This window comes from Chaetodon trifascialis, chromosome 12 (genome assembly GCF_039877785.1).
Source record: "Chaetodon trifascialis isolate fChaTrf1 chromosome 12, fChaTrf1.hap1, whole genome shotgun sequence".
Classification (NCBI taxonomy): domain Eukaryota; kingdom Metazoa; phylum Chordata; class Actinopteri; order Chaetodontiformes; family Chaetodontidae; genus Chaetodon; species Chaetodon trifascialis.
Window position 1 is genome coordinate 17,177,058 of NC_092067.1, and position 27,676 is coordinate 17,204,733.

The 27,676-nt window shown below is 43.9% G+C and overlaps 1 protein-coding gene across 1 annotated transcript; it reads left to right on the plus strand.

The window, feature by feature from the left end:
- Positions 1 to 921: 921 nt before the first annotated feature.
- Positions 922 to 25,823, plus strand: bard1 (BRCA1 associated RING domain 1). The gene is made up of 11 exons (XM_070976123.1): positions 922 to 1,118; positions 2,719 to 2,775; positions 3,622 to 3,770; positions 4,387 to 5,459; positions 6,068 to 6,148; positions 7,958 to 8,130; positions 13,005 to 13,131; positions 13,253 to 13,385; positions 15,241 to 15,333; positions 19,792 to 19,889; positions 25,041 to 25,823. Exons 1-11 carry the CDS (start codon positions 1,027 to 1,029, stop codon positions 25,386 to 25,388), a joined length of 2,424 nt encoding a protein of 807 aa, XP_070832224.1. The 5' UTR covers positions 922 to 1,026; the 3' UTR covers positions 25,389 to 25,823.
- The last annotated feature ends 1,853 nt before the right edge of the window (positions 25,824 to 27,676 follow it).

Consider the following 27,676-nt stretch of genomic DNA (forward strand, 5'->3'; position numbering starts at 1 on the left):
CTGCACGTTATTATTTATGAACGCTAAAATGAATCATTTAGGCTTTTAATTTCTCTATGTGGTGGGGCACCGTTGACTATTAGACTTTCATACTATAGTTACCATGGTCAAAAACACTGTTTTCTCTTTTGAATCATTTTCATTTCACTTTAATGTGGGCAAAACATGATTTTACCTCACCTTAAAACACTTGTACACTAAATATATCATGCAGAATTAAAGAAGTAATTTTATTAAATTGAAGGAGCATGTAACTGTGCTCACTGGTTGAAATTTAAGAAATGCACTTTTATACTTCCTCCAAGGGCATACATAACATTTAGAATGAATGTATTGAATGTTTAATAGACTCTCTCCTGCTTATGGACCGGTTCCAGATGTCTTGAATGTATCAAGCCTATTTTTATTATTCTAATAAAGCTATTTTTCAAATGCAACCAATGATCATTTGTCTATTGTACATGTTTTCTGTATGTTTGCATCGGATCACATTCAAGATCTATGACTACGCTGCTATGGTTGACCAGCATTCCAGCTGATTTCTTATAATTTGACTACATGAGCTTTATCCTGCCTGATATTTTTTTTCTTAAAATTTGGTGGCTTGATGAAGAGGAGATAGTAGGGTTATCACACAAATGTGGAAGGTGAAGAGAGCCACAGACACAGGTCACAGCCAACATAGAGACAATAAAAACAAAAGAAAATAACACATGGACATGTTCATCAACAAGTATTGCTACTGCACATACAGCAAGTACCCATATTAACATGACATTCCGACATCTTCAATGTCACGAACTGTTTATTTCCCCATTTCACGCGAGCGAATTCAAATTCACATGTTTGGGGGTGGGCCGAAACCGACGTCATCGCCGTGGTTAGGCAACCATTATAGTTTACTTCCGTAAAGCTTTGGCGGGAGATCCAATAATCCAGTAAGTGATTTCGGCTTGTTTTGCCGTCTTGAGTCGTAAGCAACGTTACAACAGAAGAGCCAGCAGATAAATAAGTTTTCTTTTAAGAATGGATAATAATGTACTCGAGCAGACAAAGGACTGGAGGAACACTAAGGAGGCGGTTGCAAACTTTCGGCGGCTGCTACTTTGCTCAAAATGGTAAGTTGACGTGACTGCAAAAGTGAACTGGCATATTCAGGAGGAGCGTCTGTTGTGTAACATTAACGCCAACGATAAAATGAGCGTTATAATCAGTAACAGTAAATTCGGTCGGTTAAAGTCGGTTTATTTTTAATCACTAGAGGACGATAGCCCAAGTGGGTAGCTACAGCTAACGTTAGCTCACAAACGTTGAAGTTGTCAACAACACCTGAGCAGGATTACGCTAGTTTGGATATGACCGGCGGATCAATTCCTTTGTAGTGTAGCCTGAGCTACAGGTTAAGGTTAAGCAGTTTCTACAAGTGGAAAGTGCAGGTGTCTGGTTTTAGAACAAGCCAGTCTAATGCTTCCTATTGATCGCTATCGTTAACTTAGTTATCGCTACTTTCTGTTGGGTTGTGCTTGTATTCAAGTTAACTCGAATCGAGCCTAATAACATTAGATCTTGATAACCCATACATATGCACGTGAGCCGTAGTAGGATGTAATTTTCAAAACACAGGATCACAGTGACGCTACAGACTACAGCGTTATAAAAGATAGAGCACACGTTAATTACTGTTACATCATAAATAACTAGAACAATGTGGCTTGGGCACAATACAAATACACAACACATGGCGGTGCATTCTAAACAAAGCAGCCGGTTTAGCTTGAGGACAGACAAGCTGGCATGTTGTTCAAACGCTTTGCAGAAATGCCACTTTTAGTCTGATTGTGGATGTAAACATTTCCCAGGCAGAGTAATGGTTGCTAAATGACACAGTGTAGTAAGTAAAGTCCAAAGGATGCTGCCTTGTAAGAAGGCGGTGCGATGGATGGTCTGTTTGCATGTGTGATCTGGGCATGGTGGGTGGGTTGATTTAGTTCAGGTGAGTGTTGGGACATAGCAGCATGTTAAACGTGACTGTGTGCAGGAAAAGTCTTTTTCACAGTCTGGATGCTAGGATGCTCCAGTACCTCCAGCCAAATGGCAGGAGGGTGAAGAGTCTGTGACAAGTGTAGGAGGAGCCCTTCACAGTGCTGGTGGCTATTGAGATGCAGAATGAATGGTAAATGCACTCCATGCAGGGTCTCTGCTGTCTGCGATACCCAATGCAAATACCAAATCAGACTGTACGTGCTATACATCAGCATGCTAGCAATGTCATTGTGAGCAAGTTGGCATGCTGGCGTTAGCATTTTCCTCAGAGTGAAGCCTCGCAGAGTCAGTAATATAGCTGTAGCTAAAACAGCTGATTCTTAGTATTGTTTACTGATATAGTCCAAAATGACAAATTTTGAGGCTGTGCCTTAACACACTTAATCCTAAAACCCATGATTAGGTGAGAGAAAGCTAAGCAAAATTAAATGGCATATGCCTGTTATGAATGGTAAGTGATGTGTGTTCCACTAACAGATAGCAGTTTGTTAGCATGTGCTAGAAAGTTGCCTTCTGTCTCCTTTTCAATCTTGCCACTCCACTGATGGATGGTGAACAGTGGACTGAGCAGAGAGCTCTGGGGCCCAGCATTGTTCAGTGTGGTGTAGGTGGTGTTGCCTACTCAGACTGTGCTGACTGTACACTTTTAAATGTTTTTTTTTTTTCCATTTCCAGCTCAAATCTAATGAAGGAGCCTGTGTGTCTGGGGATGTGCGAGCATATGCTGTGCAGGTAATGTACTTTACTCTGACATGCTCATTCACAATAGACCAGTCACATGGACATTTTTGCTTGTCGAAAACAGGTGCAGCTAATAATGTTAATTATGGCTCCATTCCATCCAGGTGTGCTACTGCCATGACTTGGTATTGTGCATGCTGGTTCACTCAAGGGAATGGGTGATAATACATTTTTTGTATCTAACACCTACTGTATGCTTTTCCTGCTACTACAAACCAAAATGAAATGACTACAATAAGTTAGTTTGCTTCCTCTTCTCAGACTTGAGAAGTGGCATAGTTCCGTTAAATTTACGTTCCTACATATATATATATATATATATATATATATATATATATATATATATATATATATATATATATATATATATATATATATATATATATATATATATATATATATATATATATATATATATATATATATATATGATTAATTGATAAATATTATGTTGATCAACCAGTCCATTATAAAAGACAATAATTGTTTTAGCACTAATGTGAATGTTTAGAGTGTACAACTTTAACAGCACTGTTGTTTCGTCTCAATCTTAATTGATTGTTAAAATTTTGTGGTCAAGACACCTTCCTTTCATCATGAGGCTCATTGTCTCTTGTGCATATAGAAAACTGCATATCAGTAGCAATGGCATGGTTTCTTGGCATTGTGTGGTTTACGGTGTTGGAAGTCTGTAAGGTAATTAATGTCCCTATAGCAGTAAACTATAACCTCAATTTATTCCTTCCTTTCATGACTGAGTAGTCTTTAAAGGTGTATCAATAAACTCTTCTTGAACCGCGAGGTGAGCTCCTAATCCACGATATGTCTATTACTCAGGTCGTGTGCTGCCCCCCAGGCAGGAGATGGCTGCGTGGTGTGCCACAGTCCTGCGTGGGTGAAGGACATCCAGATAAACAGGCAGCTAAGCAGCATCATACAGCTTTTCTCTGGTTTGGAGTCCCTGCTCGGTCCCATTGAACAACCAGGTAGATGGTAGCCATCATCCTGTATAGCAGCTTGAAGACATAATTAACAAGTTATCTTCCCAAATTCATGTGTCTTATTTGTTATCTCATCTACCCACACCCCCTTCTATCAATTGTTGGCTGAAATGTTAAACATTTTCCTCCGCCAATCTAATCTCTGAATGACAGTATTAGTGGCTTGTTCCTGTGGTTTATTATCTTCATCGCCTATGCAGCGTCCCGGTAATGACAGTAATTATGCAATGCAATTAACCATGGTAGTGCTTAGTTTGCGAGTAGATCTCAGCTTTGACAAAGAACGACAGGGCAACTTTCTAAGCCCTACAGTAAAAATGTGAACAGATCTGCAGGTTGTTGTGATATCTGAATTGACATGGAAATAGATAAGGGTTGAAGAAGCTGATTGGGTGTTTCTGTGCTTTCGTAAAATGTCAGTATTATTGGCTGGCAGTGCATAATTTTTATGTTTGATGTTATTCTTTTATCATCTCAAGGGGTAATGTATTAGAAAGCATTAAAGAGCCTTTGTGACAGCAATTCACATTGAAATAGTGTAGTACAAGGAGAAAGGGAACTTTTTATTTTGTTGAACATGTCTTTTCACACCTCATTGCAGACTCCTTTCTAGCCGAGACTCAAACACAACCCAAGAGTCCTATCTTAAAACACAAGAAGAACTTCAAGATCTGGTTCAGCCCTCGCAGCCGCAAGGTACGTTGTGTTGCGGAGAAGCCCCCAGAGGTCACCGCAAGAGAGAACAGGTCTTCTGGAGAAACAGTTGCAGCACAGCCAGACACCATTACTGCGAAACAACAGGACCTGTCAGTTTTCAGTTTCACCTCATCCTCCCAAGACTCTGGCTCCTCTTCCTCTCAAAGATGCAAAAATGAAAACAGAAACAGGAAGAAGAGGTCAGCTAAGAAAAATGCTGCCAGCGGGAAGGTGTCAGTGCAAGAGGCCACTAGGACCACACGGAAACAAACCAAGCAGAAGATGAAGAAGAACAGGCTGGAGGCCATAAACCAGCAGTGGGGGATCACCGAGGAGATGGTTGCCTCAAAGGAAAATGAGCATTCCTGTGCTGAAGGGGAAAAGAGGTCCAGTAAGAGGGTTTCCTTCCTAAGCCCTGCTGTCACGTCTGACGAGCCTCAGCCAGAAGTGCCACAGGGGAGTACTAATGAACTCATCCCTGGCAGGAGCACCATGCCGGAGAGTCTCTCAGGAGGCACAACTGTGCTGAATGACCAAACCCAGCCTGGTCAGAGCATGTCTGACAGTGTTGTGCAGCATGACAAACTGTTGACAAATGACCCCAACCCCAGTGACACTCGTGAAAATCAGGACAACGTTTCTCCCCCAAAGCGTTCCCCAAAAAGATCCAGAGTGGAGGAGAAGGTCGCAACATTGGACACCACCCCAAGAAGGCCCAGGGCTTCCCCAGTCAGGAGGAGAAAATCACAGATGTCCCCAGCTGTCCTCAACCCTCTATCTTTGGCCAGCCCCAGGTGTGGTAAGAGCATCAAAAACTCAAGACAGGAGCAAGGAGACAGCCCGTCTGTCCTAGCCACTGCTGGCAGAAAATCTCCCAGTACTCACGGTGCATCTGTTGGACGGCCCACCTCAGGGAGCCCTCCAGTTATGAAGAGGAACCACAAGGGAGAGACCCTCCTGCATCTAGCTGCTATAAAGGTCGAGAAGTTTCTAAATTATTCATCTTATTTACTTCGCTCCATTTTCTACAAATGCAAATTTTACACAATTTCCAGAGACAGTTGTTCCCTTTTGCACAACACAATGGATAAACTGACTATTAAAATTCTAAGCAAGTATAAATTAATTAAATCCATCTTAAATAAGATAAAATTACATTTGCCTTAAACTGCTCCTCTGTCTTTGCCTTTTGTTATTCAGCAAATGAATGTCCGTTAAAATGATGATTTTGCAGCGCGCAAACACGGCCCTTTAACCTTTTCTTTAGATTTTTTCAAAATGCATCTGATATAAATCTGCTGGCGTCTTTCTGTGGGTTTTTCCCCCTCAGTTGAACATATTCGTCTTCAGATGATCAGACCCTTGTGTTCCGGTCTGTTGAGAATAAAGTGTCGTGCAGTAATCCTTGCAAACACAGCCGTAATCCCCCTCTGGATCCCAGACAAAGTAATCAATGGCCCATTGTGGAGCGTGATTGATACATACCGGAGCTTTGGTACTGTGGGATCAGTTGCTGTGTTTGAAGGGTTGCGTTTACAGGTCTGCAGTTCTGACCTCAGGTTTGTTGTTCTCTCTGGGTCCTGCAGGGAGATGTAGAGGCTGTCAAGGAACTGCTGGACCAGGGGGCTGACCCTAACCTGAAGGATAATGCTGGGTGGACACCTCTGGTAAGACTAATACACCAAGTGATACTTGTGAAAGCTTTATTTGTCGTTTGAAAAAAAAAAACTGACAAAAAGCTTCATCAATAAAACACACACAGTCGTATCGTGGTTTGTCAGACTTGGATGGCAAAACTTTTTTCACACAGAAGCTTGTTTACTCCACCCTTTCTTCTCTGGGTTCATTTACATCTTGCAGTCACTATGCTGTTAAGCTGCTGTTATGAATATGCATCTAGCTCTTTTGTTACTCTCATTAAAGAATTTTTTTTTTTGCGTTCTGCCTTCCCACAAAATATGTCGGCTTGTGGTCAATTTAGCCTTAAGTTGCCTGCACATGCAAAACCGGAAAATCCTTCAGTTCTGTTTGAGCCACTTCTTTCATTGAGAATGAGATGGGAGACTTTGCTGCTATCTTCTTGCAGCACTTCACTGGAAACTTGCTGTCAAGATCCTCCACTCAAACTTGAGTTTTTGATTTGACTTTTGACAGTTTGCAGCTGATCTCAAATTTCTACCAATAAGCGTAGAGCATGACATATTTGACAATCTTGTATGTATCTGAGAAGGATAGGAGCTGTCTAACTTGACACGCTACAATCATCTAGACCTCCCTTGTGTGCATTTACTCAGTTTTCTCGGTTTATTGCTCTGCTAATGTTGGGGTTACACAGCTGAAAGAACTTTTGAGATGTGTCTGTGCTCGCAGAGTTTGTCAAGCCGAAATTGTTACAATAACCAATTTTACATTTACTAATCCATGGATTATTGTTCCTCACTGAAAGCAAAACATTTGTCTGCTACAGACAATTAAAGAAAGCTGAGAGTATCCCAGCATTACATGAAACCGTTGTCACAAAACCCCTTTTAATTTGTACGGTTTATAAATGTAGAGAGGCAAGTTTTAATTTGCTAACAAAAAAACAACACAAATAATAGCTGATTTATGTTGCAGATAAACGTTATTTATGCATTTGTTGGGCTAGAATAACTCCACAGCCCTTTGCGAGTAAATATGTTATATACTGTATAGCAGGGGTGAGCTACAAAGCATGGCGTGTGCTGCTTAGACAAATGAAACATAAATGGAACAAAAGCCGGCCTCCCAGTGAAACTCTTGGCCACCCAGTTTGTTTAAAAGATCACAACTGCAATTAAATAAAGTGCAATTATTGCAAAGGATCGTAATGTCACTCCCAAGTGAAGAGCTCTCACTGGACTTTTACTTTGTTAAATTACCTTCAGATTCAAGTTGCAAACATAACCTGAACAAACACTCACTTTGATGAAGCTTGTTACTTATTACTATGCATGATAATAGCATTTTGGCTCTTTATTAGTCATTATAAAGCACTTATTCAGGGATAAATGCTCACATTTTTAAGCACTGGCCCAACAGACTACCAAACCCCCAATTTTGGTGGCCAGAGTACATTTTTAGTGACCAAAATGTAACTGTATGTAAAAGCAGCTCATCTGTCTGTGTCTCAGCTGAATTCTTTGAATATGTTGAAGTGTGATTAAGCTGTAATATCTAATCGGAAGTTATTAAGTTATCTGAGCATTTGATATTTTGAAAATACCCCACGAAACACATTTTCCAATAAGAGGGTTCAAATTCATTTGAGCTCTTTGAAGCACCTACCACACCTAAAATAGTATCAGCTGGGAAAGAAAGATAAATACCACAGCGACTGAAAACGGATGAAAATTTAGAACACAAATCAACAATACGGCTGTATTTTGAGGATAACAGAAAAACCAGATCAGAGCAGAGCAGGATGACTTCTGAGCAATACTGATTTTTGTTCCCAGCATGAAGCATGTAACCTGGGTCACCTGGCGGTTGTGGAGATGTTGGCCTCGAGGGGAGCCCTGTTGAATACGCCCGGCTATGAAAATGACTCTCCACTCCATGATGCAGTGAGGAACGGACACCCAGCCATTGTGAAAGTGCTCCTGCAGCTCGGAGCCTCGCCGAACGTACTGTAAGTTGCTTCAAGTGTGTTTTCATCCGTGGAGTTTATTTATTTTACAGGTGACATGCTGTCATAATGCTCTGAGCCTTTTTTTTAATTGTATGCCGTATACAGCACTGCAGACAGAGTGTGGTTTTTGTAAAGGGTTGCTACATGTCAAGCGAATCACATAGTGACCCACCACAAGCTCATGCTCACCCCTGTGTGCACATTATGTGAGTCACTCTGTGAAAAAGGAACGGCACAGGACAAGTAATTATCTTCACAGATGGCGTGTTTTGCACAGCGCTGGTCTTTTGTGAAAACCTTCAATTGCTGACCAGAAAGCCTGACCTGAAAACAAGATATGTTTGAAAAATAAACAGAACGTTTATTCGTGTGCTTTGCATTCTGCCTCTTCATCTGTCAGATTGCAGATGAAGAGGCTATTACTGTGTATGAAGGCTCCAAGATTTGTGCATAACGGACAAACACGAAACCTTGAATCCAGTACAAAGGTCATGTATTACATACTCCTTTGTGACAGTTTGTCAAAGTTCAAATTGTGACCGGGGCTGTGTCAGTGCAGTAGTCTATGCCACTGTTATTGTTAATTTCAATTTATTCATTTCTGATGCCCTTTGAATGTTTTTGCACCTCCTATATGTAAATAAATGAGGTGGGCAAGATATATCACCTTTCAACTGAGTCGTACAACCAAAGTAGAAATCTCAACAGAAACTCAACATTTTAAGAAGGTTAATATTTAATGCACGACGATTGTATTTCATTGCATTACATCATAGAGGTGCTTCTTTTATTCTGGACCCGTTCTTGTTTTCTGTCAATGGAACGTCATGTGCCTGTCTCCCAGTGATTGAAGAAGGCATTCAGTCCTTTATTATCAGGAACCGGCGCGTTAGTGCAGTAGAATAGATAGATAGATAGAAAATCAGTTGAGGCGGATTCGTTATTGGTCAATCACTTAATGCTGTATCAGCGTTTCTGGCCTGCGGAGGAAGGGCTGCTGTGTAGCACAATGTCCATAATGAGGGAGAGAATGCTGGGTAATCAACGGAATCAATAGAGGAGTTGATCAGGGTCGGTATGTTGGTCGGTTACTGCTCTGTCTGTGATCATTTTATACCAATTATCCATTGTCTTCCCCTTCCTTCATTTCATTTTATTTGTCTCTATGCTTTGATGAGTCGTGATGGCCAGATCTTAAATCTTCTCTTTTCTTTCTTATTTGTCTGCAAGGCAAAAAAAAAAAGAGGCTGTGGTTGAGACTGTCTGTCAGGACGCTGCAAGATGAATGCAATCCTTGTCCCAGCTTCCCCACTAACCACGCACACATATACTGGAGAGGCAAAGGAAGACTTGTGCCAATGCAATCCCTAATGGAATGATTGGCACACAGCTCAGGCTTTGGAAATACAGGTTCTGCAAATTCTGATTGTGCATGTGTGTGTGTGCATTAGATTTGGACGATTGGCCTGCATTTTGTCATTGTTTGGGCTCTGCCCCTTTATTCAGTGAGTCCACTTTCCGTCCGGCTCAAGTATTTGACTTGCTAGACAGGTTATTAGAAACATGGAGGGAACTCTTCAAACAGGCAAATTCTGAACTGAATGCTAATATGTTTTATACAGTCAACCCTTCCCTGTTATCTCAAAAACAACAGGTTTAAGCATTTTCTGAGAAGCTCCATACACAGCATGCACACAGCAGGGCTCCTGACTATAAGTCTCAGTCCTGTAAGCATAAATATCTACCAGTGCAGCACATTTGGACAGCCAAGAAGAGGCCTCGTGAGTATTTTGTACAGATATACCACAAATTGTGTATGTTACTGTTATCTATTTTCTTAATCATAAACAGGTTTCTAGATTGTCACTGTTGTCATGTCAGTATGAAAATTAATTTGAGTTAATGAGATGGGGCAAACAAGATGTATGTGAATTGGCCCACTCCTAATGACCGCCTGAAGCCTGAAGCATGGAATCTATACAGACCTTAATTAACCTCGCCTCTGTGTTTCATACTGGCATGTGAATTCCAATACACTGGAGTGGTATAACTATCCTACATAGAGTCAAACAGCAAACAGACAATAACAGACTCCAAGTGTTTGCAATGAATGACGATCCATTTACCACTTAGCCAGTGCAGTACTACTACAGCAATACTCAATACAGTATTTGTAATGACAACTAAAACAGACAAAACACTTTGATCTAAATGTTACATAAGATGATTTGTTGAATTAGGATCTGCATAGCTTACCCTCAATAAGACGAGACACTGTTTTCCCGTTTTCTAGTCTTTGACGTGTACTCCATCAGTGTGGAAAGTTTCATCTTCTCGGCTATTTTTAGGAGCGTCAGACAAAGTTTTCCAGTGTGATTGACGCAGTTTGGCGTCAGAGACTGGCATCAGTTTAACAATTACACAGTACATCTACAGATGTGAATGGAGGTGGGTGAGTCATGTACTGTATCATCAGCTATAAGATGTAACACCCAAGCTGAGCCAACCATCAGGAAAAATTGGGAGTGGATTATTTAAGAAGGAAATGTAACTAATGAACCTTTTGATTAAAAATGCATTCAGGCCTCGCCCACTGCCTCATCAGTTGCTCGCCACGTGTCTCCATCGTTAGACTTATGACTCCTTTTAAGACATGCTGCTGAGCTGACATAGTTCAAAAGCTCTGTCAGCTGTTTAAATTTTGAATTGACCTCACACACCCTGAGCACATGGCGCTCTAAGAGGACAAGAAAATTAGACACAGGTGTGAACTGAACTCTATATTTGTGTTCAGTTCAAAATTAACATTACTATCTGCTCCTGGTTAGAGTAAGATTCATGGTTATAGTGGTTATCCTCCAGAACCACCATCGCCTTCCTCCCACTTGTGTACTTAAGCAGAGGCTTGTGGGAGAGTGTTTTTGACTTCACCTCCTGCACAATTTTCCATGCTTTATTATTTTTCTTCAAATATTCAGCTCACGTGCAGCTGCATAAACCAGCCTGTGTGTGCGCATATGTATAAGTGTCAGGGACATTTTATGTTTGTTTGTATTTGTGTGTGTATATGGGGTTGGGGGGTATGAATCCAAATGAAATATTTTATGGACCAGTGGACCTATTAATTGTCCCCCAGGTGTTATCTTTGCTGACGCCTAATCTTTCAGAGACGACCTGCTGGGCTTGATTCTTCTCTCCGGCTCTTCTTCTCCTTCTCCTCCTCGTGCTTTTCTTCATTCTTTTCTCCTCTTCCTCTTTGCTCAAGGTGACCTCAGTCTTATTTCATGACGCACCCTCAATCTTAAAGATACATATTTTAAAGGTGTTTCTTCAATGTACCTGTTGTAACCAGGGGATGATTGCAGTTTCTTCTCATTGAGACTGGAAAATACTGCTTTTCTGATATTTACCTATGCTGAGTAGAAGGTTTTTTTGTGCGTTGTGTTTAAATAACTAGACAAAATCCTTAAACGTAATGTCTTCTCACCAGAAAAATGTATGCAATTGAAAAGGCTTGTGCACTAAAAGTGAGTGCTTATGCAGCCATGAGCATGCAGTGAGCCTAGTGTGTTGTGTATGGACGCGACCTAGGAATGAAGTCGAGCACAGATTTCAGCTCACCCTCATATCAAACAATTATGCTCCAACAAGTGAATGACACACATGGGTGCACAGTTTCACAGAACAAGCAGGGTGTGACATTGCCGAATTGTTTTTCTCAGAGCTCTGGCCGGGCAAATATTGATTTTTGTTTTGTGTCCTGCTCGGCCGGTGATTAAAAAAAACAACTCCAAATGTGCATGGATTGTGATGGAACGACATGACACAATGATTATCTTGTTGTTGTTATCTTCCTGTTGGAGAAGACTTTGCTCCGGAGTTATCACATGGTAGCATCACAGCTCCGTAAGTGTCCGTGAAAGCTCTGTCACGTCGGCAGTCAGTCAGAACGACAGGTTGGGTACAAAAATGAATATTGTTAACTAGTTGTTTTTTTTATGTGTCTTGCTAGTTGCTAAGAGACTAGAACAAGAGGATACATAGGGGAGTATTGCTCAGGTGGTCTCTGGTCACAGCGGGGCAGTGTGTATTGTGCATGGTTTTCTTCAAAACATGTGTTTTTTTGGCAGAGTATGAAAAGGGGGTCATTGTTTGTGATCCTGGGGCAGGCAGGCCTCAAGACTTGAGAAGAAATGCATCTTTTTAAATCTCCTCTTAAAATTTGCCTCTTAGTGATTTTCTGCAAAACAGACAAGTTGAACTAAAGTGAAATTTTAGAAATTAACTATTGAAAGTTTTTGCATGTTGTTCAATTCAATTCAATAGTCCTTTATTAGTCCCGCAAGGGGAAATTGCAATTTACAGCAGCATCAATAGAGCAGGTAGAATAGTCAAACAAGTGCATGCAAATTAAAAACAACGATTATATACAGAGGAGGGAGATGAGAAGAAACATTTGCCTCATTGTGAACACTAAATGTAAGCTTACAGATCTCTTGTGTTTCATTAAATCTTAAACAATTTTTTTTATCATGATTTTTTAGCAGTATCACAACTTTATGTGTCATAAAGAGTTACAAGCCCCACCCACCTAAGCCCTATTTCACATAATAGCAAAAAAACAGTAGTTTCAGTATTGATACACCTAAAATTTTATAAACCACTGGCTGCTTGAAGAGGACCTTTTTGTGGTCACCAATCTGAGTAAATATAATTATTAAATTCTGTGTTTTTGTTTTTTATCACCGTGCTGCCTTGTTTATGTTGTTCCCTTGGTCGCCAGATGGTCGGCATTGCCGCAAATGCATAAATACAGAAGTGTTGCCATGCTGTGAAACACTGACACACTTTATCTTTTGAATTTTTTTTCTCAGTAATCTGTATGGAAAGCGGCCCGCACATTATGCAGCGAGTCGGGAGATGCTGGAGATTTTCCAGGAAGCCTCAGAAGGAACCCAATGTGCGAACACATCTTTTAGCCCGTCAGCCAGCCTGTCTGTGGTACGTCGACGTGAGGATGTGAATAACCTTTTTTATTTTCTTATATGTTGACCCTCTATTGCCAGTATTCTTGCATATACCCCGAGGCATTTCTAAACCGTGCTCTTATGTCCTTCCTAAGGTGAGCGACTGCGTGAGGAGAGATGAAATGGTGGTGTTTCTGCCCAGCAAGCTATCACGCCCACAACTGAATCAACTGGCTAAACTGGGAGGCCTACTGGGCGGGAAGATAGCCGACACCTTTTCTGGCTCAGGTAGTGTTTGTGAGGTGCAGAAACACCTCTTCAGGGGGGTTAAACTTCCCCAGTGATCCAGGGGAGGCCTTTTGGAAGACTAGGCGCATATGATTGCTTTTTAATGTTGTCGTTTAGCATGTGGGCTGTCAGCAATACTGCAAAGCAGCTCCCAACCAATTGCTGGTACACTGGGACCATAGCTGGTATATTTATTCACTGCCAAGCACCCAGATAAATAATCAGTCATCATTTGGATGCCCTAGTCAACTGAAAGATGTATTAGAGTGAAGTGCAGACAGATCAAAGACTATGTAGTCTTGACATCGGTTTTTCTCATCACGATGTTTGTTATAAAGATTATATACAGAACTATCACGACCATGAAGATGGGATTTTTATCTGAATGATCCTTTTCCTACAGAGCTAAGCTTTACAGACCCTTTTTGTACTGTAAAAAGCCAACCGTAGGTGCTTGAACATTATCACCCTTGAAGGTTCAACAATAACTAACAAGTGCTTTTAGAGCTGTATACATCATTGTGATACAGCAGCCCCTTCACTGTTGCATAGTAATGGCTGGGAGAACACTACAGAGCAAAAGTAATTGAAATCATTCCTCATAAAATGTTTGGAGGTACTGTCAGGGTGATGAATAAGCATTAATGAAAAGACGGAAGTATTTCTCACAACTCTTCCGCTCTCTGACCGGAGGGGTGAACGTTGGTGCTTTCTGAGATTTTTTTTTTTTCCCACACTAAAGGCTGCAAATCTACAGTCCGTGCACAATGTAAGAAGGTTTTGCCCTGCAGATGTAATTATGTTCATTTTGTACTTGTCAACTGTGCTCACTTCTTGAATGAGGAGGCAATAGACTTGTATTTCAACTTTAATTAAATTATAATTATGCATCCCTGTTTGAAGCATTTCATTAACTAGGTTGTTTCTTGGACTTCTGTTGTGTTGCCAGGTTAGCAGTAGGCTTACCTGTTCACCCAGGAAAAGAAATGCCATGTATTTAGGGGATAAACGAGGTATCAAACATTAAATATTAGTCCTTCTCTGTAATTGGGTTCAGGCTTACAAATCAAATCATTTAAAATCTGCCTTAGCTGGAATTTGCTGTCCTTTCTGTCAAGTCCAAATTTTGCACTTTGCTTTCTGACCAAATACCTGCTAAACTACAACCCCATCATCCTCAGCTTGACAAATGTTGCTAACATGCTAACACACTAAACTGATATGGTGATATGCACGATAGCATACTGACATTAGGCTTCACTGAAAAAATTCAGTCTTGTTTTTGGTTTTCTTTTATATTTTGATGTTAATGTCAGCCATATTGCCCATACAGCCCAAGCTTAAGTTGTACTGCAAGTGCTCTGTTATTCCAATAAGCTGGGCCTCAGCAAGGGCGTCTCTTGTTGAAAGAGATATTTTACATTAGACACCTTTGCCTTGCAGTCTCAGCCTGGTCGAGTCTCCATGCAGAATAAATCCGTGACCTGCATGTCTGCAAATAAGCCCTTGTCATCCAACTCCAGACATGTCAGGAAGCAAGTAAGGATGTGCCCCACTGTTTTCCTCCAGAGATACGGCAGTCATGTTCATGACTCCTGGGCTGTGAGGAAAAAAATCAAATTCAAATGTTTGTTCTCGGGCAGAGTCTAAAACATAGCATCCAAATTATGGAATAAAGACATACAGTGTGTTCAAATGTGTTATCTTGCAGCACTTAAACTATATAGCTTTATGAATTGGCACCAATAACACACACTGTGTAGCAGGACACTCAGTCTTGAGCTTTTTGTGTTTTTGTAGCACAACTTATTTGAGTCTCGTTAATTTACTGTGTGTGTCTGTCTTCTTCCTCCAGTGAGCCATGTTGTGCTGCCAGAAGGACACATGCCCACCACCTACTCCACCCTCCTGGGTCTTCTTGCTGGCTGCTGGGTTGTCAAATTTGGCTGTGAGTATGGAGTAAGCCATCGGATGGAGTATTTCTCTGTACATGCTATTTCAGGATGCTAAACGATGTTGCTGTTGGAACCTGAGTAACTTCTAATGCAGAAGTAGGATTTATCCAGAATACCCAGCGTGTTAGCCTCTGTGGCCTAGGCCTGGCAGAGCTTTCTTCCTCGCTTTCTTTCATTCTGACCTTTTGGATCATTCAAAGCTCAGGTGAAGTGTGTGTGACCACACAGTCACAGCAGGAAACAGGAGCCGGTAACAGCTTTCATTAAAGCAGTGGCTGTAGATGCACAAGAAAATCCATGCACCTCATGTTGTGTTAATCCAAGTCATTTTACTGGAGATCCAAAATTTCAATATCTACCTCATTATCTCCAAGATCATACAGCTTCTAACAGAGACATCTGAATTCACCATGACAGTAAGTGACAATTACGTTTTGATATTTATTGCGCTCAGCTCCTTGCGTTCCTGACAGTCATTAATCCAGCCTAGATGGCTTTAACACCCGTATTTTCCATCACGGCAGCTCCGGATAACATGAGGCAAATTTGTGAATAAAAGATTTTTAGACTCAGTGACCTCACAACTGTTGATAAAGATCTTGCCCAATTAAACCTTTTTTTAGCTTTTCTTCAAGCGTTTCACACTGACAATCTGTAATTTTGTTTGTTTCTGTCTGCTGAAACAGTTTGTTTCCAACTGCTTTGTTTTGTTACAATTTGCCATGCAAACCCAGTTATTGTTCAGAGATTGGACAATCCAGCTGACTGAGCAACTTGATAATCAACTTACATTTGCAAAAGCATCATAATTGATATAAATCTGTTTCATTTTGTTGTGTTATTGTGTCCGTGTGCTACATCCAAGGTCACATTTGTATTCAGTTCAGCCATTCAGGAGTGCTCTAGCCATAGAAAGAGGATTTCTATCTGCATTAGACGTTTGCTGCAGTAAGGTGACTCTAGGCATAGTATGGGACAAGTGAAAAATCTAGGAGGTAAATATTGGACTCTTGGAACCACAGTGCAGAACAAATGGATTGTGCTGCACACGCTGTTTGGAGTACTTTTATGGGTTTTTGTGCACTTGGAATTTCAAAGAACATTCCCACCTGCCATCTCTGTCTCAGGAAAGGCTGCGATGGAGAGGAAGTGACTAACATGCAGTTTGTCACTTTGGCATCAAAACTTATTAGGTAAATATATGTTTTCCTGCAGTGTTAATTCTTCCTCAGTACATAAACAGTTTGAGACTTGTACATTTGCTTCGTTTACTTTCCGTCCTCTGCAGCCTTTCAGGTGAGATCGGGCTCTGTGTTTGGAATAGGAACTTCTAAATGCAATACTTTTTATTTTCTGCTACGCATGAAATGTCCCGGGAAACATTAAAAGAACATTTTGCGTCCGGCAGTTTTCAGGGAAATTGTTTGTGCCTGCTGCCGTGTGCACACACCTGCTTACATGCCTGACAGGCAAATAGAGTAGTGGGGTGACTGGGGGAAGGAATCCACGTGTCTCAAGGCTTCAGCATCACTAGCCATGAAAAGATGGCTAACTCTTTTTTTCCTGTTTGATTTATACCAAGATGAATACTGAGCAAAAATTTTGCTATTCTCAGCCAGTCTCTCTGGCATCCTTAAACCCAGTCAACAAGCTGATATTCAGAGGAAGTCTGCTTTAGGGGAAGTAAAAAGAGACTTGCTGTCAAAGAGTTTTCTGGCACCTTGGTGTGCCCTTGACTGGTGTATCCGTCAGTAGCATCTCTTCACTCTGTGTGTGTGTGCGTGTGTGTGTGTGTGTGTGTGTGGAGTAAACGAGCATGCAGGCTTGTCTCTGTCTCTGCCAGTAAGCCATTTCAAGTTTGAATGTGTGTGTTTAGGTGTGTGGTTGTGTCACTGTATAAGATTTTGTGTGTGTTTGGACCACATTGAGCCCCTCCCCTTCTCTTTTCTCCACGCAGGCTGAGCACTTGACACAGCTTGTCTCCCTCATGACAATCACTGTGGCATCTTATCTGTCTCTGTCCTTGTTCTTGTGTATGCGCACACACAAGGAGCCGAGTTCTCACTGTCACCTGCCTTTGTGTGCCTTCACTGTCGACTAGGACCGAGCCTGAGCGTATGTCTTTGTTGGTCTTGCGTTCCATTGCGATGCATTTTCTTGCAAAAGCCGCTTCAGGGTCGTATTTGAAACCCATCAGGAAAAGGTGCGTGTAAATAATGCGGCTCGACAAATCTATTATATTCGTCTTAGACAAAGCTGGGCAAACTGTTCCTTGGGTGAGATTGATCTTCTGATCTCACTCTTCCATTAATATACTTTTTCTTCCTCTCTTCCCATTATATCCCAGTTTGTATTGGCTAATTTCCCAGCACTTTGGTTCTTGTCTCTCCTACTAGGGGAGGGTGTGTGTGTGTGTGTGTGTGTGTGTGTGTGTGTGTGTGTGTGTGTGTGTGTGTGTGTGTGTGTGTGTGTGTGTGTGTGTGTGTGTGTGTGTGTGTGTGTGTGTGTGTGTGTGTGTGTGTGTGTGTGTGTGTGTGTGTGTGTGTGTGTGTGTGCACCCATGTGCTTCCTGCCAGTACACATGAGTTGTAACTGCTTCTTTGCAGCTGCCAGCGAGAGGCTTTACGCGGCAGCTGCCGCCGCTGGACACAAGGTTCAGCCGAAGGCATCGCTAACAGGGTTTGAATCTGGAACTCAACTGTGGCTCTGCGTTTTGCTGCTGTGCCACCTGTGCACACCTCAATACTTGTCTTATTTTTCGTCCTGTAGCATGGCAATGGTTAAATTAAATTTCAGGATTCTGACTATCAGTGAAGAATGTGCTATTGTACCACGTCTCCCCCGCCCTCATAATGACATCTCAGTTGCAGTTGGTCTCATGGTTAATCAAGGAAGTGGGTTCATCTGGCTGTTCACTCATTCACTGACTCAGGAAGGAAGAGGTTTGAGATGTTTTCTTCATTCAGTCTTTGTGAACGTAATTAGCAAATATGCTAATGACTCCTCAGTACTAAGCGCCATCGTCCGGAGCGATTAACCCCAGTATCTTCCCTCCTCTCTGGCCAAGTCTCTGGAAGGGTCCCCGTAAATGAAAGCTGTAATTAAGGGGGATAAAGAAATGTAATTACACTCCACCCGTGTGTGCGTGTGTCAGAGTGAAAGAGTCTAAGTGAGTGTATATGTGTAATTTGCTGCTCCATGACAGGGTGCTGTGTTGTGACCAGGTGTACTCACACACACGCACACACACACACACACACACACACACACACACACACACTTATCCTAATCTGTTCATGTCACCATATCTTGCACCTGGAAGCAACTATGTTGAACACTAAACTGCCAGGGAAAGTGAAATGAATCACAACAATGTGTAGATGTTGCAAAATATAGAGACTTTGCAGTCGTGTGTTTGTGGGACTGTTGTGCATCTGTCATGGTTGGAAGTGCCTCTGACTCTGTATTATGTATATAACTGTTAATTATCCAGAACTACAGCCATTTAGAACAACTACCGGACATGTCTTTTAAATAGCCATGTACCAGCCTACATTGAAACAGCAATAAAACAAAGAACGCAAATGAGTTTGTTATATAGCTCTTCGATCACCTGTTCGATCTCTGGCCCCTGCAGTCTGCATGTCAAATGGTCCTAGGCTAAGATACTGAACCCCAAATTGCTCTTGATGCTGTGCCATTGGTGTATGAGTGTGTGTGTGTATGTGTGAATGCTTACTGCTCGTAATGAGCAGGTGGCAACTTGCCACCAGTGCATGAATGTGTTTGACTTCTGGCTTGTGCTGTAAAGTGCTTTAAGTGGTCGGTAAGACTAGAAAAGCACAATATAAATACAGTCCACTTAGAGCAAACTGAAATATTATCAACCAGATCTAGTTCCAATAAGTTTTTTAATATACCCCCAACATATGATACTCAGTAACAACGCTTATGGAGAAAAGTGGCACTGTGATCTGTATCCTGTTCAGAAGCATCTTTCATCTATGACAGTGAGGGGGTCATTAAAATGTGACTTTCCCCCCTTCGTATCTGCCTATACTTTTCTCAAACTTTTCCGTCTTTCGAAATGGTTTTCTTAAGGATGTAGAACAAAAGAGCCTTGTCTAACTCAAAAAACGCCGGGATGCTGGCTGTCACACAGTCACAATTTGACTCTGTAAAACCTCAAGAGACGGAGGAAAAGAGATGATGCTTGAATTCTGCTTAAGCTTGAGATACTTAAAACAAGAGTTGCATCATTAACTCCATCATGCTGTGGGCATCTTTCTCTGTCAACAACGGCAGCTTTGCCAATACTTGAAATCTTTCAACTCGTTGTGATAAAACAGACATGAGCTTTGTCATCCTCCCTTTGCTACTGCCTTGTCACATTCTTTCAAGTCAACATAATTAGCTGTAACTTTATCTTTTCTCTCCCTCTTTGATGCCAGGGGTGGAGGCATGTCTGCAGGCAGGCGAGTGGATGCCCGAAACCGAGCACGAAGCGGGAGAAGGCCCCCAGCGCAGTCGCATCAACAGATGCAGCTTGGTAAATGAGAGGCACACAAACAAACTCATGAAATAGATGATTATAGATTGGCGAGACCCTTGGTCCTTGGGAGAAATTAGTTTTTCCAGGGAGTGACAGAGGGTTGTTGCTCAGCAGCCATTTAAGGTCCTTGGACTTTTTCATGTTTTGTTTTGAAGCTACGAATCGCAGTGTAATTGAGCTTTTGTGACACTAATTGAGAAAACGCAAATAGTTTAAATCTCTCCAAACTGATCTTAATTAAATGATTATTTATTTGCCATGCCGCAAATATGTATATCACATATTGTGCAGCCAACTGTTTCAGATCGATGGACACCAACATGCTGAAAGATGAATAGAAATGTACCAATGGAAGTCAGTGCTTTTGAAATGAAGTTATAGTTTGGTGTTATCCAAATCCTCCGTACATCAACAGAAATGCACCGTCCCCGCCTCAAAGCCTGGTGTCATCAGGATCACTCTGTGGGGATGCCTCTTTGCAGCAGGCCCCTGTAAGATTTGTGAGGATGGAGAGTAAAATGAATGCAGCTAAATGCAGCTAAATCCTGCAGTCTACAAGAGAGCCGTGAGTTGGTGGGAGGATTTATTTTCCAGAAAGACGACGACTCCAAACAAGGCCAAAGCTACAGAGGGGTGGCTTCAAAACGACAGCATTAATGTGCTGCTGTGGTCAGGTCAGAGTCATGACCTCAGTCCAAACGAGAATTTGAGGCCGGGCTTGAAAATGTCCGCTCACTCACCAGTCACCATGAAACTTGACAGAGCTTAAGGAGAACGGGGACACACTGCATTGTCTGGATGGCAAAGCTAATACAGACTGTTTACACACATTCAAGGCTGTATTTCCTGCTAAACCCATCCATCCATCCATCCATTATCTTCCGCTTATCCGGGGCTGGGTTGCGGGGGGAGCAGTCTGAGCAGGGACGCCCAGACTTCCCTCTCCCCGGACACTTCCTCCAACTCTTCCGGGGGGATCCCGAGGCGTTCCCAGGCCAGCCGAGTGACGTAGTCACCCCAGCGTGTCCTGGGTCTTCCCCGGGGCCTCCTCCCGGTGGGACATGCCTGGAACACCTCCCTAGGGAGGCGTCCAGGGGGCATCCGATAGAGATGCCCGAGCCACCTCAGCTGACTCCTCTCGATGCGGAGGAGCAGCGACTCTACTCTGAGCTCCTCCCGGGTGACAGAGCTCCTCACCCTATCTCTAAGGGAGCGCTCCGCCACCCTGCGGAGGAAACTCATTTCAGCCGCTTGTATCCGGGACCTCGTTCTTTCGGTCATGACCCAAAGTTCATGACCATAGGTGAGGGTAGGAACGTAGATTGACCGGTAAATCGAGAGCTTCGCCTTTCGGCTCAGCTCCTTCTTTACCACGACAGACCGATACAGCGACCGCATTACTGCAGCCGCTGCACCGATCCGCCTGTCAATCTCACGCTCCATCCTTCCCTCACTCGTGAACAGGATCCCAAGATACTTAAACTCCTCCACTTGAGGCAGGAACTCTCCTCCAACCTGAAGGGAGCAAGCCACCTTTTTCCGGTCGAGAACCATGGCCTCGGACTTGGAGGTGCTAACTCTCATCCCAGCTGCTTCACACTCGGCTGCGAACCGCCCCAGCGCATGCTGAAGGTCCTGGCTCGAGGAAGCCAACAAGACAACATCATCCGCGAAAAGCAGAGACGAAATCTGCCGGCCCCCGAACCGAACCCCCTCCGGCCCCTGGCTGCGCCTAGAAATCCTGTCCATAAAAATGATGAACAGAACCGGTGACATAGGGCAGCCCTGCCGGAGTCCAACATGCACTGGGAACAGGTCCGACTTACTGCCGGCAATGCGGACCAAGCTCCTGCTCCGGTTGTACAGGGACTGTACAGCCCTCAACAGAGGGCCTCCAACCCCATACTCCCGGAGCACCTCCCACAGAATGACGCGAGGGACACGGTCGAATGCCTTCTCCAAGTCCACGAAGCACATGTGGACTGTTTGGGCAAACTCCCATGAACCCTCAAGCACCCTGTGGAGGGTATAGAGCTGGTCCAGTGTTCCACGGCCAGGACGAAAACCGCATTGTTCCTCTTGAATCCGGGGTTCGACTATCGGCCGGATTCTCCTCTCCAGTACCCTGGAATAGACTTTACCAGGGAGGCTGAGGAGTGTGATCCCCCGATAGTTGGAACACACCCTCCGGTCCCCCTTTTTAAAAAGAGGGACCACCACCCCAGTCTGCCAGTCCAGAGGCACTGTCCCCGTCTGCCACGCGATGCTGCAGAGGCGTGTCAACCAAGACAGTCCTACAACATCCAGAGACTTGAGGTACTCAGGGCGGATCTCATCCACCCCCGGCGCTTTGCCACCGAGGAGCTTGCGAACTGCCTCAGTGACTTCAGCCCCGGTGATGAATGAATCGGCCTCCAAGTCCCCAGTCTCTGCTTCCTCTACGGAAGACATGACAGAGGGATTGAGGAGATCCTCGAAGTATTCCTTCCACCGCCCGACAATATCCCCAGTCGAGGTCAACAGCTCCCCACCTCCACTGTAAACAGTGTTGACAGAAAGCTGCTTCCCCCTCCTGAGGCGCCGAACGGTTTGCCAGAATTTCCTCGAGGCCAACCGGTAGTCCTCCTCCATGGCCTCCCCGAACTCCTCCCAGACCCGAGTTTTTGCTTCTACAACCGCCCGAGCTGCCGCACGCTTGGTCTGCCGGTACCCATCAGCTGCCTCAGGAGTCCTATGAGCCAACCAGGCCCGATAGGACTCCTTCTTCAGCTTGACGGCATCCCTTACTTCCGGTGTCCACCACCGGGTTCGGGGGTTGCCGCCACGACAGGCACCGCCGACTTTACGGCCACAGCTATGGACGGCTGCATCAACAATGGAAGTGGAGAACATGGTCCATTCGGACTCAATGTCTCCAACCTCCCTCGGGATCTGGTTGAAGCTCTCCCGGAGGTGGGAGTTGAAAACTTCCCTGACAGCGGGTTCCGCCAGACGTTCCCAACAGACCCTCACGGTACGTTTGGGTCTGCCAAGTCTGTCCCGCTTCTTCCCCTGCCAGCGAATCCAACTCACCACCAGGTGGTGATCAGTTGACAGCTCAGCCCCTCTCTTTACCCGAGTGTCCAAGACATACCGCCGAAGGTCAGATGATACGACTACAAAGTCGATCATTGACCTCCGGCCTAGGGTGTCCTGGTGCCACGTGCACTGATGGACACCCTTATGCTTGAACATGGTGTTCGTTATGGACAAACTGTGACTAGCACAGAAATCCAATAACAGAACACCACTCGGGTTCAGATCGGGGAGGCCGTTCCTCCCAATCACTCCCCTCCAGGTGTCACTGTCGCTGCCCACGTGAGCATTGAAGTCTCCCAGCAGAACAATGGAGTCCCCGGTTGGAGCACTTTCCAGTACCCCTCCCAGGGACTCCAAGAAGGCCGGGTACTCTACGCTACTGTTCGGCCCGTAGGCCGAAACAATAGTGAGAGACCTATCCCCAACCCGAAGGCGCAGGGAAGCGACCCTCTCGCTCAGCGGGGAGAACTCCAACACATGGCGGCTGAGCTGGGGGGCTATAAGCAAGCCCACACCAGCTCGCCGCCTCTCACCGCGGGCAACTCCAGAGTAGAAGAGAGTCCAGCCTCTCTCAAGGAGTTGGGTTCCCGAGCCCAGACTGTGCGTGGAGGTGAGCCCGACTATCTCTAGCCGGTACCGCTCAACCTCCCGCACTAGCTCAGGCTCTTTCCCCCACAGTGAGGTGACATTCCATGTCCCCATAGCCAGAGTCGTTGTCCAGGATTTGGGTCGTCGGGGCCCCCGCCCACGACTGCTACCCATTCCACATAGCACCGGCCCCTTCTGATCCTTCCTGCGGGTGGTGGGCCTACGGGAAGGCGGGCCCACGTCGCTCCTTCGGGCTGTGCCCGGCCGGGTCCCGTGGGCAAAGACCCGGCCACCAGGCGCTCGCCTGCGAGCCCCAACCCCAGGCCTGGCTCCAGGGCGGGGCCCCGGTGACGCCAATCCGGGCGACGTACGCTTCCTTGCTTTAATTTCTTTCATAGGGGCTTCTTGAACTGCTCTTAGTCTGACCCGTCACCTAGAACCTGTTTGCCTTGGGAGACCCTACCAGGGGCATTAAGCCCCGGACAACATAGCCTCTAGGATCATTCGGGTACTCAAACTCCTCCACCACGATAAGGTGGCAGTTCAAGGAGGAGCCTGCTAAACCCACGTCCACTAAATATTGATTCGAAGGTGGTGAATACCTGCGGTCTGCTGTTAACAGTAGTTTTGATAAAATTGTAGACATTTAATTACAGTTTGAATTTGAAATGCGTCTAATTAGGGCTAAATGAAAAAGTCCAAAGCTAGTGAATACTATGTTGTATTGTACTATTTATAGCCACTACCTTTTTTATTCCCTGAAAGATATTCCAACTTTGAGCAGACAAACACGAGGTTTGTTTCGGTGATGATCCTGCACAGGCAGACATGATAATAAACTCTAACTTAGTGGATTTAAGATCTCCCTATTGTTAGTTTCTTCTGTTTACTTCCCTCTTGTGCAGAATAAAATGTCCATTCCAGAAAAGAAAAACAATATTAGCGTTGTAATCATAAATTAAGGACATACATGTACACAAGCAAAAGTGAAGTGAAGTTTACTGAAAGAACATTCTTACTAGAAACTCTTGAGAGAGCCAGTTTACACCCCAAAACAGTTGAGTTCATTGATGCTGTGAATAGAACAGTCTCCAGTGGCCTAATTCACTGAAGCACTTAGCATTGCTGTTTAAAGCAGCAGAGTTCGGCTGGAGAGCGTCGCTGATAAAAATGTCTCCTGGCTCTGCCGCAGAGAAGTAAATACAAAGCATCCACACAGACACTTGGTAATATGAGAGCCCAGATTTAGCAACAATGAAATTATTCAGTGTTTAACTTCATCATAAACAAAAGGGAAGACTTTAATCCTGCTGCTACTGTTCTCACAAGGAGGTTTTATCCTGATGCTGGCACCGAGTGACTCGCATGTTTTAATAGAAGAGGATAATAGATAACGAGTCTTCGCGACCTGACTTTTGATGCACAAGTATGTATTGGAAGTTCTCACTAATGCACGGAATTGTTTTATTCATCTTCTCATAGCTCCCACCGCTCTTCGATGGCTGTTTCTTCTTCCTCCTCGGCTCCTTTAAGGCGCCTCCTAAAGACGAGCTCACCAAGCTGCTCCGGGAAGGAGGAGGTCAGCTCCTGAGCCGGCAGCCTAAGCCCGACAGCGATGTGACACAAACCCTGAGTGCTGCTGCTTACCACGCGCTGCCGGGCTCTGACCAGGCCCTCTGCACACAGTACATTATCTTTGACCCCCAGGGCCCTCACAAGCCGGCTGTTGTGAGGCGAGGTAAGGTGTGGTCAGCTCCCTCCACGTGGCTCATAAACTGTATCGCAGCCTTCCGCCTCCTCCCTGTGCCGGACCCTCAGACACTGGTCTAAAGCTTTTCATGCACTCTCTAATAATTGTGCACTGAGATATCATTTGTTTTCTGGAGTGTGGTCATAATGTGTTTTTAGTGTTTTTTTTTTAATATGCAGTCACAAATCACATAAGCAATAATAAAACAATAATGTGCCTCTCGAAATCTAAAATTAAAGTGTTTATCTGGATGATTTTTTTCGTTATTTTTGGGACTAAAAGTGTCGAACTCGCAGTATACTGCACAGCATAAACCAGTGGTTTCCTAACAAGGTTTCGGGGAGCAGTGATTGTGAGATGATTAATGCAGTGGGCAAGAAGAGAAAACAATGTTCTGCTACACAAATTGGAATTTTGGGGGTGGAATTTATCTAAACTTTGTAACTTTCTAAAATTGACAACCTAACGTCCAGCTCATGCCATGATTGACTAGATGTGTGTACAACCCTGATTCCAAAAAGAAAAGTGTGTGTAAAGTGGAAAATAAAATTAAGTGATCACTTGCGAATCCTTTTTGACATACTCTCAATTGAAAACCGCACAAAGACAATATATTTAATGTTCGACCTCATCAGCTTCGTTGATTTTTGTAAATATCTGCTTATTCTGAATTTGATGCAGCAACAAGTTTCAAACAGGTTGGGAGAGGAGCAACAAAACAACAAAAACACCTGTTTGGATCATTCCACAGGTAAACAGGTTCATTGATAACCGGTGATAGTCTCATGATTGGGTATAAGAGGGGCGTCCTGGAAAGGGTCAGCTGTTCACAAGCAAGGATGGAGCGAGGTTCACCACTTTGTGAACACATGATTGTATAAAGGATATTCATACACGGGCTCAGGAACTCATGTATGAACTGTTGTCAATAAACACAGTTCGTTTGCAAATGACTGCATTCTGTTTTTGTTATTGTGTACCCTCTTTCAATGACAGCCGGCTTTTCACACCGCCGTCCAGTGTGACCGTTATTGTTAGCACTTTTGATCTCTGATATTGACAACCCGTCGTATGAACCCAGCCCTTATGCACATACAGCCTGTGACAAGAGGCCACAAGTAAACACCGGATCATTTTAAGAGGCCAGAAGTCATTGGCATAAAGCGAACATAAAATATCCCAGGTACGTGTCATATTATGTAACTAGCTGATTTTGTGCTGTTGAGTATGGTGGAGATGCATGTTAAAGAACATCATCCATTCATTTTCTGCTGGTTTTCTTGGTCTGGTGACATAGCCCGGGCATCTTCTCACCCTTCTCTCATCCTCCAGCTCTTCAGGAGAACTGCGAAGCACTCTCAGGTCAGATGGGATGTATAACACCCCCAGCATGTTCGGGGTCTGCTCCCAGTGGGATATGCCTCATCCACAGGGAGGCATCAAGGAAACAGCCTTATCAGATTCCCCAAACCTTTAACTGACTCCATTGAACATGAAGGAGCAGCAACTTCACTCCATCCAGATATTCAGGGTCTTCGCTGTGTTTCTAAAGGTGAATCCAGTCGCCCTCTTAAGGAAACCAATTTTGATTGCTTTTATGTATGTTCTGATTCTTTTGGTCATCACTGCTGGACACATTTATTCAGTTTTTGTTTGTGTCTTTGTTGCACTCAAATCAGTGTGTTGTCTGCTGCAGTATCAAATGAGCGGGGCTTAGAGTGGAACTGCATTCCATAATCTGCATGGTTTTACCAGGAAGGAGATAATTATCTAATTACCTGCTGTAACCCGATACAAATGGAAAGAGTGGGTCCCCAAAAAAAGATCAATGAAAATTCGATATAAAGTGTAGAATAGGAAAAACAAAGCAATTAATTGTTCTGTCGCAGCGCTGGCACTTGTCCACCTTTTGTGTTCACGCGGTGGGTGTACTTTCCCCACCGCCAGCCCTGGGACGAAGGTGTGTGTGTTTTAAGAGGTCTTCTGTTGGCCATCTCCCAAGATGCCATTTTCAATGGGATTAGTCAGGGATGCACCTAATTGCTATTGATTGCTATGTGCTGCATAAAATTGCTTCCCTTTTCTTGTCCACAGTGGGAGGTGGAAGAAGGCAATTAGCAGTGCGGACGAGATAGAGGCCCAGACTGACTTGTAATGAAATAGAATGGAGGAATGAATCGGTGAGTAATGCCCTTGAACTCACTGAGCATTACAAAACCATTACGCACTGGTATCTTCTTATTTTCTCTCTCACAGCCTCGAGCCAAGAAAATACTGTTCACTTTTATTCCTTCTGAAGTTTTCTGCTCATAGAAAGGTTACCTGGAGTTTTGCTGTATCCTGAGTCAGCATATACCCAGTATTGTTT

Excerpts from the sequence above, each read along its gene's own strand:
- bard1 (XM_070976123.1), top strand. The coding sequence starts at position 1,027 with ATGGATAATAATGTACTCGAGCAGACAAAGGACTGGAGGAACACTAAG. Across the intron at positions 2,776-3,621 it reads TGCGAGCATATGCTGTGCAG|GTCGTGTGCTGCCCCCCAGG; the intron begins GTAATGTACTTT and ends TCTATTACTCAG. Across the intron at positions 19,890-25,040 it reads GCATCAACAGATGCAGCTTG|CTCCCACCGCTCTTCGATGG; the intron begins GTAAATGAGAGG and ends ATCTTCTCATAG.